General features: G+C 36.9%; 1 protein-coding gene across 6 annotated transcripts in view; it reads left to right on the forward strand.

The window, feature by feature from the left end:
* Window positions 1–12,744, forward strand: part of LOC118274938 (alpha-catulin) — a 75,860-nt gene extending 63,116 nt beyond the window's left edge. For 2 of the 6 annotated variants that reach the window (XM_035592738.2, XM_035592788.2), the window contains exons 5-15: window positions 231–368; window positions 3,514–3,543; window positions 4,427–4,684; window positions 4,752–4,938; window positions 5,076–5,158; window positions 5,249–5,527; window positions 5,661–5,830; window positions 5,917–6,070; window positions 6,143–6,349; window positions 6,874–6,933; window positions 8,121–12,744. In XM_035592738.2, the coding sequence (XP_035448631.2) occupies window positions 231–368; window positions 3,514–3,543; window positions 4,427–4,684; window positions 4,752–4,938; window positions 5,076–5,158; window positions 5,249–5,527; window positions 5,661–5,830; window positions 5,917–6,070; window positions 6,143–6,349; window positions 6,874–6,933; window positions 8,121–8,258 (1,704 nt within the window). In that variant the 3' untranslated portion in view covers window positions 8,259–12,744. Of the gene's footprint in view, window positions 1–230; window positions 369–3,513; window positions 3,544–4,426; window positions 4,685–4,751; window positions 4,939–5,075; window positions 5,159–5,248; window positions 5,528–5,660; window positions 5,831–5,916; window positions 6,071–6,142; window positions 6,350–6,873; window positions 6,934–7,317; window positions 7,418–8,120 lie in introns of all 6 variants that reach the window. The other 4 variants (XM_035592747.2, XM_035592781.2, XM_035592765.2 and 1 more) reach the window with 4 other exon arrangements.
* Window positions 12,745–12,806: the final 62 nt, after the last annotated feature.

A 12,806-nucleotide genomic window follows, 5' to 3' on the forward strand; every position in this document is an offset into this window, starting at 1 on the left:
ATACTTGTTTTGTTTAATTGACGTAACAGATACGAAAACATATGGCTTTCAAAATAAAGTTAGAGAATTATCTTCCCAGTTTTATACACACAAAATGAAATTATAGTCATTAGACTATGTATACTATATAGATATAGACTGCTAGATAGATATATACTATATAAACTATTTTTGCGCACCTAAAAGTACAATTCTTCACATAAAACTAACAGAACATTTATGTTTCCTAGACGTGTATGAGGCATCCAACGAGCGCATCGGCACGCGAGAACCGAGACACGGTGTTCTGTCAGATGCGACGAGCCATGGATCTCATCCACTATGTCGTGAGGGACGGCCTGCCCGGTCACGAGGAACAATCCCATGAGGTTTGATGTCACACTCCAATTACTCGGAATATTACTCTACATTTATTTTTCGCCCTAAATAATTTTCCTTTAACTAAGACTTTTGTAACGAACAAGTCTTATGATTGTAAAGAAGTTGTCTTAAAATAACTAAAATGAAATCTGGTTACTAACTTCAGGCGTTATTAACATTCTTTTCATATAACAATTCAATGTCTACAATAAAATATATAAATATAAGTACGAAATACAAAATCTGTTTGCTCGTACCTGCGTAACACATTAATGGCTTCTTGTAATTGATACGTTACCGAAATGACGGTGAAAAGTTTGACAATATATTCGAGCTATCCTTTAGAAATTCTATAGAAACCCAATAAAACCGTGGCTTCTACGCATATTTATATAAGGGTATAAATTGTGTGGCACATTTAGGCGTCGGGTAACAACAATAGATGCAGTAAATAATGTCCCACAATGCGTGACTCCGAACATCGTATAGTTGGCTTCGAGCATTCCCGCGGGAACGATGTCGATCCACGAATATATTTCACTGGCGAAATTAATTTAGTTTTACGAGCATATTACCTACGATTTTACAGCTTTATCAGGATACACGTAAATATTGTTTATAGTATTGCGTACCATTCATTCATATTGTGAATATTTTGTAGGGTTTACTTACGATTTCTTTAGAACTGATTCCAAAACTTGTTTTAACATTCTCTAATATAATCACATAATTAATCTGTCTTAATTTTTTCAAAAAGTTATACAAACCTCCTAATTTGTTCCTCTCATGAGGTACGGTCCGGTACGTCTAATCTAGCTTTGCCTTGAATTTTTCGGTTGAAAGGAAATAATGTTCCGTCTCATATCCCAGAGCAATTCCTTATCCAACCAAGTGAAGTAGCCCATATCCTTTTCCGAGACATAAGCTTCCTTTATGCAAAGTCTCTACGTCAATCGATGTATACCTTCAGGAACATCAGATGGACAGTTTATTTCGGGATCTACGTCAGATTCCCTCGAGTCTAGCTAGTTTTAGAAATACCCTTCTCTAAAGAAAATCTACTTTATAGTCTGCTATTTGGTAGGGATATAAAACTTATTTTAACTTCTCTTTGTAAATAGAAAAGTCGAGTTAAGAAAATAAGACATCGTAGCCAACTATCATTGAAGTTTAGCTGCATTTACAAACTTTGCTTTGTAAAAAATAGAACTTTAAAAACGCTAGCTCGCAGGCAGTATAAAATTTCACTGTCGGACTCGGGGTGCCCTGTATTTGAAATGTTCCACGAAGAATTGGCAGATTTTCACAGATGACATTTTTTGTGAACAACAAATGCGAACAAAAAGCTTCGGTGAAATATCAGAATATCTGAATTTCATGCCAGCAACACTACAGCGAAAAATGGGGGCAGTAGCTGCAGTGTTTTTATTTGTGATGTGTAGCGCTTGAAGCGATGTAAGGCAAGAAACCATTAAGTAAGGCGCCACAAGTGCAAACATTTACCGACTAGTACATGTCACCGTCTAAACAAGTTTAGCGGGGCGACGCGCGCCACTAAGCACGTTCCGGTACTAGGAAATTGTTGTTATACCGTCTCACGTCACATTATTGCTAAATGGATCATACGTCTTACTGAAATATGGAACATGCAAACATCATGTATGTAGGTAAGGTCACTGTGAGGCTTGTGTCGGTTTACACCTTGCAATCGGTAGAAACACATTTTCTTCGCAAAGTAACCTACAAATAACAAACTAAAAGTCAATCAAATAAATAGTAATATATCCATATATTCTGAAAATATGACTAAATTACAAGACCCGTTACTGGTTGCACGACATTGTAATAAAAACCTCAGAGATGAGCTGATACAGCACTAGTCCGTGATATACTTATACGTATGACACTAGAGAGGCTTCCGTAACTCCGTGACTCTCCGGAATCCGGAACAGATATGTACAAACTAATGGGGAAAGTGTCCGCAAACTTTACCCGGCTGATTACTGATATAAATCTACCGTATAATGCGAATATCTCTTTGTTTAGTTGACATTATTATTCTAGATATTGGAGCAACTTTTTATGTTACTAAAATAATAAGTTCGTCCCAAACTACGATAAAATTCAAATGACATAATCGGCGGTCTAAACCCAGCTCACGTTCCCTTCTGATGGGTGTACAATCTAAAGCGTGGCGAGCAAATGACCCATCAGAATTCTCATTCCTACAAATTAGATAACAGTAATTTTTAAATCCAAAATCAGACTGCCACTACAGAAGCTAAGTTATATCAGTTGAAACAAAACTGTTTTCATTACGATAAGACGTAAGATCTTACGTATCATGTGTGGCTAGGAAAACGAATAGAAAAGTAATTTAAAATTGATAGTATCGATGGCTTATCATGCCGACTGCATCTAGTGATCTAGATCAACGCGCTATCTCGATGGGCCGTCATCTCTCTAGCCGTAGTAAACTGTCTACCAGTATATCTAACCACAATTACTTCTTATACTTACGTATATTTAACATTACTGAATTGTTTTATTATTTTTTCATAGCAGGTGTACTTATCATTTTAATTTTAATGGCAATTGTTTTGCTTAGTTTACTTTTTCTCCCAATTTTCTTTGATATGACTAGAAAACTACTAATTGGCAGAACCTGGACATTCATTTAATGTATAGTTGTGGAAAATTGTGACGAAATATTCTCACATATCTAGTAAATCATGAAAAATAAATTATAGAAATATGGGAACATTTCGTCATATTCAGAACTATACATATATCTAAACGGCGTAATTATTATTTACGTCCTTTTTATAAGTTTTTTAAAGTACGACTATTAAATTTTTCCTATTGTCTTTATAAACTTTTAAAATAAAATATTCGAAATTAAGTATTACAAATCATAAATAGGTAAGTGGTTATTCCGAACAATTTTACTGAAACTTTCAGCTTTTCACAACCACAGCTGAGCAAGGCATGGAAATCTTTCTACTATTCTATGTTTATCTAGAAACTAATAATAACTAACTACTTACTATTAATAATTTCCTTCACTGACTGCTGAGTCTCTCAGTGACTCTGTGACACTTTCTGATGCATATTCTTCGAACATAAACACACTTTTATTTTCTTTTCTTGTAGATGAAACCTTTCTCGGATAGTCATGAACAGGTATAACTTTATAGCAAGCAGGTAGTCGAGTGCATTCAGTTTTATGTAAGAATTTACTGTACATAATAAGCACTAGATTATTCTCTTGTATGCTTTAATTTTTAATATTTTTTCGTGTATAATTTGTATGTTTAGTACCTATGCAATTTGCTTCCTCACTTTATTTATAAACTTCTTTATTTATCTATAAACTATTTCTATTTTTGTCACTGTCAATTTTTAAATGTATATTTAGTTATATTGAGCATTATTAAATTTAGTAAATGTAATAATAACATTCAATCGCTCTCAGTGCCCCATTGATCTTGTTTATATTTCAGGTTTAATTATATTTGAGGAAGCATTCCGTTCTGTAAACTCGTATTATGTAAAAAGCACCAGTATTTTATAAAACGTAGTTATAGATTTTACATTTTTAACGATCAAAAAGATTTTTTAAACTCGTCACAATCTCTGCTAATAACCACGCTCCAAGCAGCTTAGCTATAGCGGCCTGGCTAAGCTTCCCGCTACCTAACTAACTTTATAGGTATGTATAACACTTCCTCCCATTAGGTTCTCAAAACCTAAGTCTTAGAGCTGTAATGTGGTGAGTAAACATTGAGTAACGTCTGTATAAATAATATATGACCATAGGTATGTGATGTAGACTTCCAAACTGTGATAGTCATTTACGCTTATTAGATAACTAGCACTAATTTTATTTCACTGTTACATTCTTAAAACATATTTTTCACTTTTTTCAAGGCTAAAGTGTATCACATATTTTCTGTAGGTATTTAGTTGTCCCGTGATTAGATAAGTGTAAGGTAGGAATCTGCTACTTTTTTACATTCTTAAAATTGGATTATGTGTGTTATATTAAAATGCAGACAATGTATAGGCTGCGCAATGGGAAGCGGGCACGGCTCTGGGCGCGCTGCGAGGTCTAACGGGGCAGGTGAGAACAGCGCGCGCGCGCGGCGGCGCCGACATCACGCGCCGACGCTCGCTCGCCTCCACGCTGCGCGCGCTCGTCGAGCGCACGCACGATTTTACAGACTCCGCATATACCTCGCATGAACATAGACAACGGATACTTGCCCTCGCTGAAAGAATAGCTTACGAATTGGAGAGACTAGTAGCCGTCGCCGTTTCACTGGTAAGCTACCACTATCACTTCACATGATCGACTTATATAAAGATTTTATCAAGTGTGCATAATTCAGGAAGAGCAAGGCTCCAGTGGTACTGCGACGGCACTCGAGAGTGCTTGCACGGGCGCGACCAGCGCCGCATCGGAGCTTGAACGCGCGCTAGTTGCTGCAGCGCGCGATCAAGCGCGAGATCTCGCCCCCCTCGCGGACGAAGCGAAGAGACTCGCCTCCGACCTAGCATATATAGGTAAACAAGCAGGTATACAGTATTGTACTAACACTAACACTTAAAGAGCTGCATGTACTTTCACGGCTTCTGGGTTTCAATATTGATCAGTAGATGTGCACGTCGAACTCTAGCCAAACATGAGATTAACGAAGTATTTTCACCTACAGCTAGTTCCTGTGGTGAGAGAGAATCAGAGAGACTGCACAATATAGCCAGCCGGCTCCATGAACAATTAGATCACATTATAGAGGTAACTTTTCACATTTCAGCCTGTAATAGATAGCTGCTGGGGATGTTTCAAATCTACAATGCCCTATACTGATATTATGTTTTCCAACAGGTTTGCAAATTATTAAGGCATATAGCCTTATCGGAAACTTTGCAAGTGAGTGCAAAGTTTGCAGAAATAAATCTTAGGATATACGGTCCGCAAGTGGTGACGGCTGCGCGGACGCTGGCGGCGCACCCGGGCAGTGCGGCGGCGCGGGAGAACCTCGACGTGTTCGTGGACATGTGGGCGTGGCTGCTGGCCGACGCAGCTCGCCTGGCGCGCGAGCTCCTCGACCTCACCGATGACAGACCCGACAAACAGCAGTATAGCAGTTTACCGAGGCCTGGGGTAAGCTGAAACCAACATACTAAACATGCCAAATTGTTGTAATTAAAAGCAACCTGGAATCTCTGGAAGACTTTTTAAACCTGAATGCATGCAAAATATAAATCTACATAAAATGATGTTCATTGCTTCATAGAAACACGGGACTACAAGCAAGCCTCTAAAAGCAGTAAGATTGGATTCTGACGAGCAAGCAAAAATAGCAAAATCAGGTTTAGAAATGAAAATGATGTCCTCTGAAATGGATGCCGAGACTGAAAAATGGCAGGGAGCAGCTGCCGACGAGAACAACGACATTGTGAAGAGGTAGCTACACACTGCTACGAATATCGATTTTTGATACATACATATAATTTTACACTTTAATACCAAATGTTCTTAATAATTTACAGGGCAAAAAATATGTCTTCCATGGCCTTCGCTATGTACCAATTCACAAAAGGTGAAGGCCGTCTAAACACTACTCAAGACCTCTTCACACAAGCGGAATATTTCGCGGAGGAAGCCAATAGACTTTATAAAATAGTGCGACAATTTTCTTATCAGGTAAACTAAAATATATAAGTGACATATTTACAGGTTACTGATAATGGGTCTATCATATGAATGTATTTTAAGGTGCCTGCGGGAGCAACAAAAAAAGAACTGCTAGAGCACCTCGATAAGGTGCCGACGTACGTGCAACAGCTACAGTTCACGGTGAAGGAGCCGACGGTGGGCCGCGCAGCCACCTTCAGCAAAGTAGACAACGTTATACAGGAGACCAAACATCTCATGAACGTTATTAGTAAAGTCGTCACTACATGTTTCGACTGCGCCAACAAGGTGACCACTTATTCCATAAACCCATTTGACTATACAATTACATTTTTAAATTTCTTTTTCGAGCAACACATCGCACTTTTTGACAGATTAGTAAATTTTCTAGGAAATGTAAAAATTTTAGTGCATTGGAACATAATGTTCCATAGGTACCTTTGCCGTGGGAGGCCCGTGTGGGAGTGGTTAAAAGGCACCAGAGTGTTGCACCTGTTAAGTACTTTAAAGATTATATTTCATTCGTGATTGTTAGAGTTTCGGGAAAGCGGTGAAACAGTGTGATTAAAATTACGAGGTTTATTCTTGAATGCTATTTATACATAAAATAAACTGATATTGTTTCTGTAAACCGGAAAATAAGCTTCAATAACAACAAGAATAAATCTCATTAGTTTATTAGATCATAGTTTTATAAATAGTAATAGAGCAGTTTAAATATGAAGAATCCCAGTTTTGTTTACTTATTATTGTTGTATTTATTTTGTATCTGTTTCCTTTCTTCATGCACCGGGTGGTTCCGTCCACTCCAGGGTCTTATTCCGCTGGACAAAGCGATAAACAAATCTTCAGCACAGACGAGGGACGACTCGGTCTGTCTCTACTTGCACCCCCTATACAGTATCACTATGTTCACGTATCTATATGTGTATCGATGTATATGTAGAACAGCACGTTAATTATAATCATTCGCATACAGACATATTTGTTTACACGTACCTTACACTTACGCTAACAATGAAATATAGGCTCCTCTCTATATACGAGTAAGAATATTCTATTCGCTAAATCCTATTATGTTACAATTACAATTATCGCTAAACTCGCCTACGTTTATAATTCCCATTTTCCTGTTTTGTATACCATGTCCATGCAAACATGTCCAGTAAATTCTGATTTATTTACTTTATTTTTGTTTAAGCTTCTTCTATGTCTCATTTTGTTTCCACGTGTTATTTTGTTACATTTATTTTCAGTATTCCCTATGTATGCCTGAGAGAGTTCCTATGCATTGGAAGCCAAATTTACAAAAAGCATCCACGTATAAGAGTGAAAATAGTGTTCTGAATGGTTGATGTAGGTATTTGTGGATTCAGAATTGTGGTTTTGTTTCGAGTTCAGTTTGTACCGAAAGCAAATCATTAACAGACTGACCAATGTACTAACCGTGGATTTAGTGTAGCATTGTTTGGTGTAACCCATAGCTATTCTTAATGTTGTTGGTGTGATGTTGCGATTGATAACTTATTATTATAATTAGATTAGTATCTGTGTGGTATTTTTTTAATTTATTCACTTTAAAGTTCATAAACCAAAAATGAACTTAAGTGAATCAACTTTTTTTCTATTTTAAGTAAATTTTGCTCCAGTTTAATCTAATGTCCATTAACCAATTCTTGTACTTGAAACTAATAATTAATATTAACATTGCAAATATATCAATTTCCCCTTGCGCCTAATTTCTTATTTCAATGTTTGAATGTAAGTACTAATTCAAGGATGTAATTTGATTTTAATGTTTTAACTATTTGAAACAAATTAATTCGCGAGCATGGCGTTGTTGTAACTGTTAGTGTTGTATATCATTGAGGCTTGTTGAGTCTATCAGACATTTTATAAAGCATATTGGATCAAAACGATTGAAATGGAACATCTGAAAATATGCGTTTTGCGGTCCCTAGTTATCGGACTAGGGGCATTCTAGTAAAGAATTTCCTATGTGTAATGATCATTGTAAACTCGTACAATCCTGCTAACTGAAGTTTTGTATGACGTACAGTACAACCTGGACTTCACGGGTCTCACGGCGGGCGGTGCAAGCGCGGGCGGGCGCGGCACGGCACGGGACGAGGACGCAGGCGGAGGAGTCGGCGGCGACGCCAAGCCGGGGGGGAGTAGCTCGGATACAGCCATGTGACAGTACGGCATGGGCCGGCGCGGCAAGGGCGACGCGCGCCGGACCAGGGTCAGCTTCCTCTTGTTTTAAAGACTTAAACGTCTTGGAACAACTCGTCGCCTGAGGTCGGAAGAACCGGCAACGTGCTGATATACATAAAACTGTGCTTCAATGCCTAATTAAAATGGACGGGCTGGATGTATCAAGTAAGCTTTGATTAAATAACGGTTTGAGTGTTTGCTCATAGCAGCTTAACAGCTGTTTATGAACAGGAATGTATGTTGAAATTAGAAAGGTATACTAAAAGAAAGAAAATGTAAAGAAGTCAGAATAAATGTGGGATTAAATGAGGCGTATACACAACGAACGGCATTTCGTGCAGCTTTATGGATGTCCAGCACGGCGCCGGCACTGGGGACCACATGCACTGATGTGTAACTGCGACACAATGCCTAACGAATGCATTTAGACGTACGTGCGTGTGGTACTCGCAATCCGACAACCCTTGCTAACAAATGATTATAACTCGCATAAAGAGGCCGTTATCCAATCGTTTGTAGCAATTTAATTAATTATAAGATGGACAGTACGATATACAAAGTAAGTTTCTGCAGAGCACTTGCGACACACAAAGCGTCTATTCAACTCAACTCTTAGTATTTTACTCTTTAAATGCTAGATCGCAAGCGTGCGGACGCAACGCATTTGGCTGTGGATCGAAAGTAATAAATAATTATAAGATAATACTTTGTTACTACTTATAATCAGGGCCTTCATTGTTAACACCACAATATTTAAACATATTTTCCTCGAACGTAGTATTCAGTGCTAAATTATATGATAAAGTAGATAAAACATATACAGACAGTTGCAGCCATTATATGAATAATGCCTCGAATAGAACAATTTGTGATCAATAATTAAGAAGAGTGAAATCGTACAATAATATAATACTTGTTACACTTTCATAATGTTACACATTGTTACAATTAATACGTAAACTACACAGAGAAGCATATTTTTTTAAGTTTCCCTCTCTTAAGCCTGTTATTATAAGTACTTCTAATCCTACTAACTTATATTATATGTATGTAATATACTGTCCTCTACTATTGTTTACACCTAAGCTACCTACTTCTCTACGCACCCTACTGCACTCTCCGTGGTCCTGTTGCACTTTGTTTTGCGTTATGCACGACCGCTTCCTCACTTTCATTTGGCATCGGTGGCGACATCTATCAGAACATGCTACTTTACCACATTATACTTCAGAACGACACAGTGTTACTCTTGCATTCGATGTTATCGCATTCTAGTCATTTCTCTTCGACGACTTCGTGTACATACATTAGAATACGGTCATATTGACATTTGTGCGAGCTGCGCGTGCGGCTGTTACATTGCATGATTGTGAAACGGAACAAATAGATGTGTGTTGCATGTGTGTACCGTGGTTAATGGATGTCGTACGTCATCTTTCCGACGGGGAGGATGTTTAATATTAAGATGAGGGAAATTGACTCTGGTGGTTGCCCCAGCAACTCCCACGTCGCCCTGAAACGCAGTGTTATATAGACCTCGGCTACTGACTCACGCCGGCGCCGGCGCAGAACGCGGGCACTCGTTCTACAACCGCTCATGCATGCTGCAATGTGACTGCGCAGGGCTGGCATTGCATGTAGACGCGCATCGCCCGGCATGCGGCATGTAAAACTGCAACACCGCTGATCAAATACATGTCACGGCAATAATGAACATATCAGTTTGTAGGTTATAGTTTCAACTGCCTACAGACAAACGACAAAGTCGTTATTTAGTGTTTAAGAGCTTTATTGTTGTAATAGAAATATACGAAACATACGAGCGTGCCTACTTCTGCGGTCAGGTTCAGTAGTTTATTGTTCGTACATAGAAATATATTTTTATAACAGAACGAAAGGAAAGCAGCATTGTGTTAAATAGGTATCTAGTACCTACTTAGGTGAATGTAAACCACAGTATTTCACAATGACAGGACATGAAGGTAGGTAGAAGGTACCTATATCAGTATTGTAATTGCACGAATGCACTCCTGTGTGAGAACATGTGTACTGTTACTTAATACGTTGGTTAACTGATGCAATATTACGTATGTAAGTAGTTGTTAAGCCAGCTGCAAGTTAATACTTCACTGTATTACGAGTACGCAGTAGAGTATCGCTTCGCCTCGCGCCACCGCTACGACGATGTCACTCTGTGCCTCCCGCCGACACAACGGTGCCTGTCTTCTGTGCTCGAACTTATCTAACATCGGTCTATATAACACTTTGCTTGTTTCACACATACTATTAGCATTTACTCTTCTAAACTAACTATGTGAACGATGTTGGCTTTCGTATTATCTATAGTTACTTATATCTTACGAAATTGTTATCTAATACGATACTGACTACTTTAACTAATCTTTAATCTTGTTTATTGCCTTCTTAGTTACTTTATAGTACCTAATGTATTAATCTAGAATACTAATAATTATGTATAAGTCAGTTTCAATTGTAATACGAGACGAGATTAGACTAGTTACCCACAATATTATAACTAATGTAAAGAGCTTGATAAAGCTTTATAAAGAAGAGTTGTGAATCGAACATGTGGCCACGTAACGTTAGAACAAAGATTAGCGTAACTGCTTTGACTGTTAATAACAATTAAGTTTATTAAGGATATTCACTAAACTTAGTGAAGTGACATGTTTCTGAATCATGGGCTATTCATTAATTATAAAATGAAAATTGCTTTTATACGAAATATAATAAATAAAAATGGTTGCAAATGCTCTATTCAGAGCTCTTTAGGGTTATAAAATTAAAGTTAATTGGCGTTATTGTATTGCTAAATATATCTAGCATAAATTCACAATACTGTTGTGTGTTCATAAATGAATTGTGCCAAAACAATTCTGGATCAGGCATTAGCAATAATCATCAATCAAGTTATTCCTTTAGGAGTCCGAATAAAAGCCCAATTTCGAACGGTCAGCCAACCAAATGAATGATATCGGAGAAGCCCGGCGCGTCACTACAATTAACAGTCACTGCTTGGATCATGGTCATTTCATGGTATAAAGTTAACGAATACACGGTATTATTTACTTGTCATAGTATCATTGGAGTACATACGTATATTTGTAGGTGAATACAATAGCTGTGCCATTGTGCCTCCTCGCTTAGAATTTAGCGTTTAGCTAATTAGCACCGTTACAGAAATATTCCAAGAGAATTATTTTATTTATCATAAAATAAAGTAATAGTGAAGTACACAAAAATAATCGTTCATCACAATAACGATATCATAAGTAATCGATTAGAGTATAAGTAGAGTTAGCGATACAGTGATTTGTGATATTACAAGATACTTATCGAGATTTAGTACAACGTCCTTTAATTTCAAAGTTTTTATAGTTATTAACTTTAGTAACACGAAAGAACACCAAGATAGTTACCAAATAAATACTAAATTATTATGTACTTAATAGTTAAGTTATACTATAGACAAGGTATATAGTTCGGGACCTCGACGCAAGAGACCCAGCAAGAGATTCATCTATATAATTAGATATAGATAAACATAATGCTAAATTTGAAGTTGCCTATATGCAAATGATCACTTAGCAGGGGACATTAGAAGCGCGATATATTAGTCATATAGATAGTGAACGAATGGCCTGTAAAATAAACTGTTTGACCTACCTCGACGCAGAGCAATCTAAAGCAAGGATACATTTTAGGAATAAGGGAACATTAAGGAATATTATTTGCACTTCAAGAGAGTAGTACATTATTAGATCGTTATAGTTTCAGACTAATTAAATGAATAAATGTAATCTAATAAAACTGAGCTTCCGATTGTTGAATGCCTAATACCTTATCACGGTTTTGACCGCGCGAATACAATAAAATGCAATAATAGATAAATAAACAGAGCATATAAAAGTAAATTAATGAAATAATAATCACATACCTACTACACTAGTGTAAGAACACATAAAATGATGTGCAAAGTACTTAAGTGTAATATCTACATATATTTTCTATTATTCTCTTACAAGTAATGTGTAAATTGATTACCCTGAAGGAGTAAAACCCCGATAAATGAATAGGTATTGTAAATAAATTAATTTTGATAGAATTAAATTTAGTGAAGATGTCTTAGTTAACACGTATCGTCGAATGTTTCAAATCAAATTAATGTTACTTTGTGTATAAAGATTGTATTGTCGATAAACTGTTGTGATTGTTATAATATATTTGAAGTTGCATTTTCATTATTATAAGTAGAAGTATATTTTCCATAGTGCTGCCAAAGATATTTAATATTATATTCTAGATGTAGTAACGTTGTTTACATAACAGAATATTTTGAGGTTGTTCGTGAATTTATGGATTGTATTTTGATGTGGTCGACGAATGTAATAACACTGTGTACGTGATCTATTACATCACCAAATAAAAGAGAATTCATACGAGAACTAGTGTGTTTTATTTCCTTATGGTAATAATGGACGGTTGGCGTTTAAATAAAACGATCGAC

Source organism: Spodoptera frugiperda, chromosome 15 (genome assembly GCF_023101765.2).
Source record: "Spodoptera frugiperda isolate SF20-4 chromosome 15, AGI-APGP_CSIRO_Sfru_2.0, whole genome shotgun sequence".
NCBI classification, from domain to species: Eukaryota; Metazoa; Arthropoda; class Insecta; order Lepidoptera; family Noctuidae; genus Spodoptera; species Spodoptera frugiperda.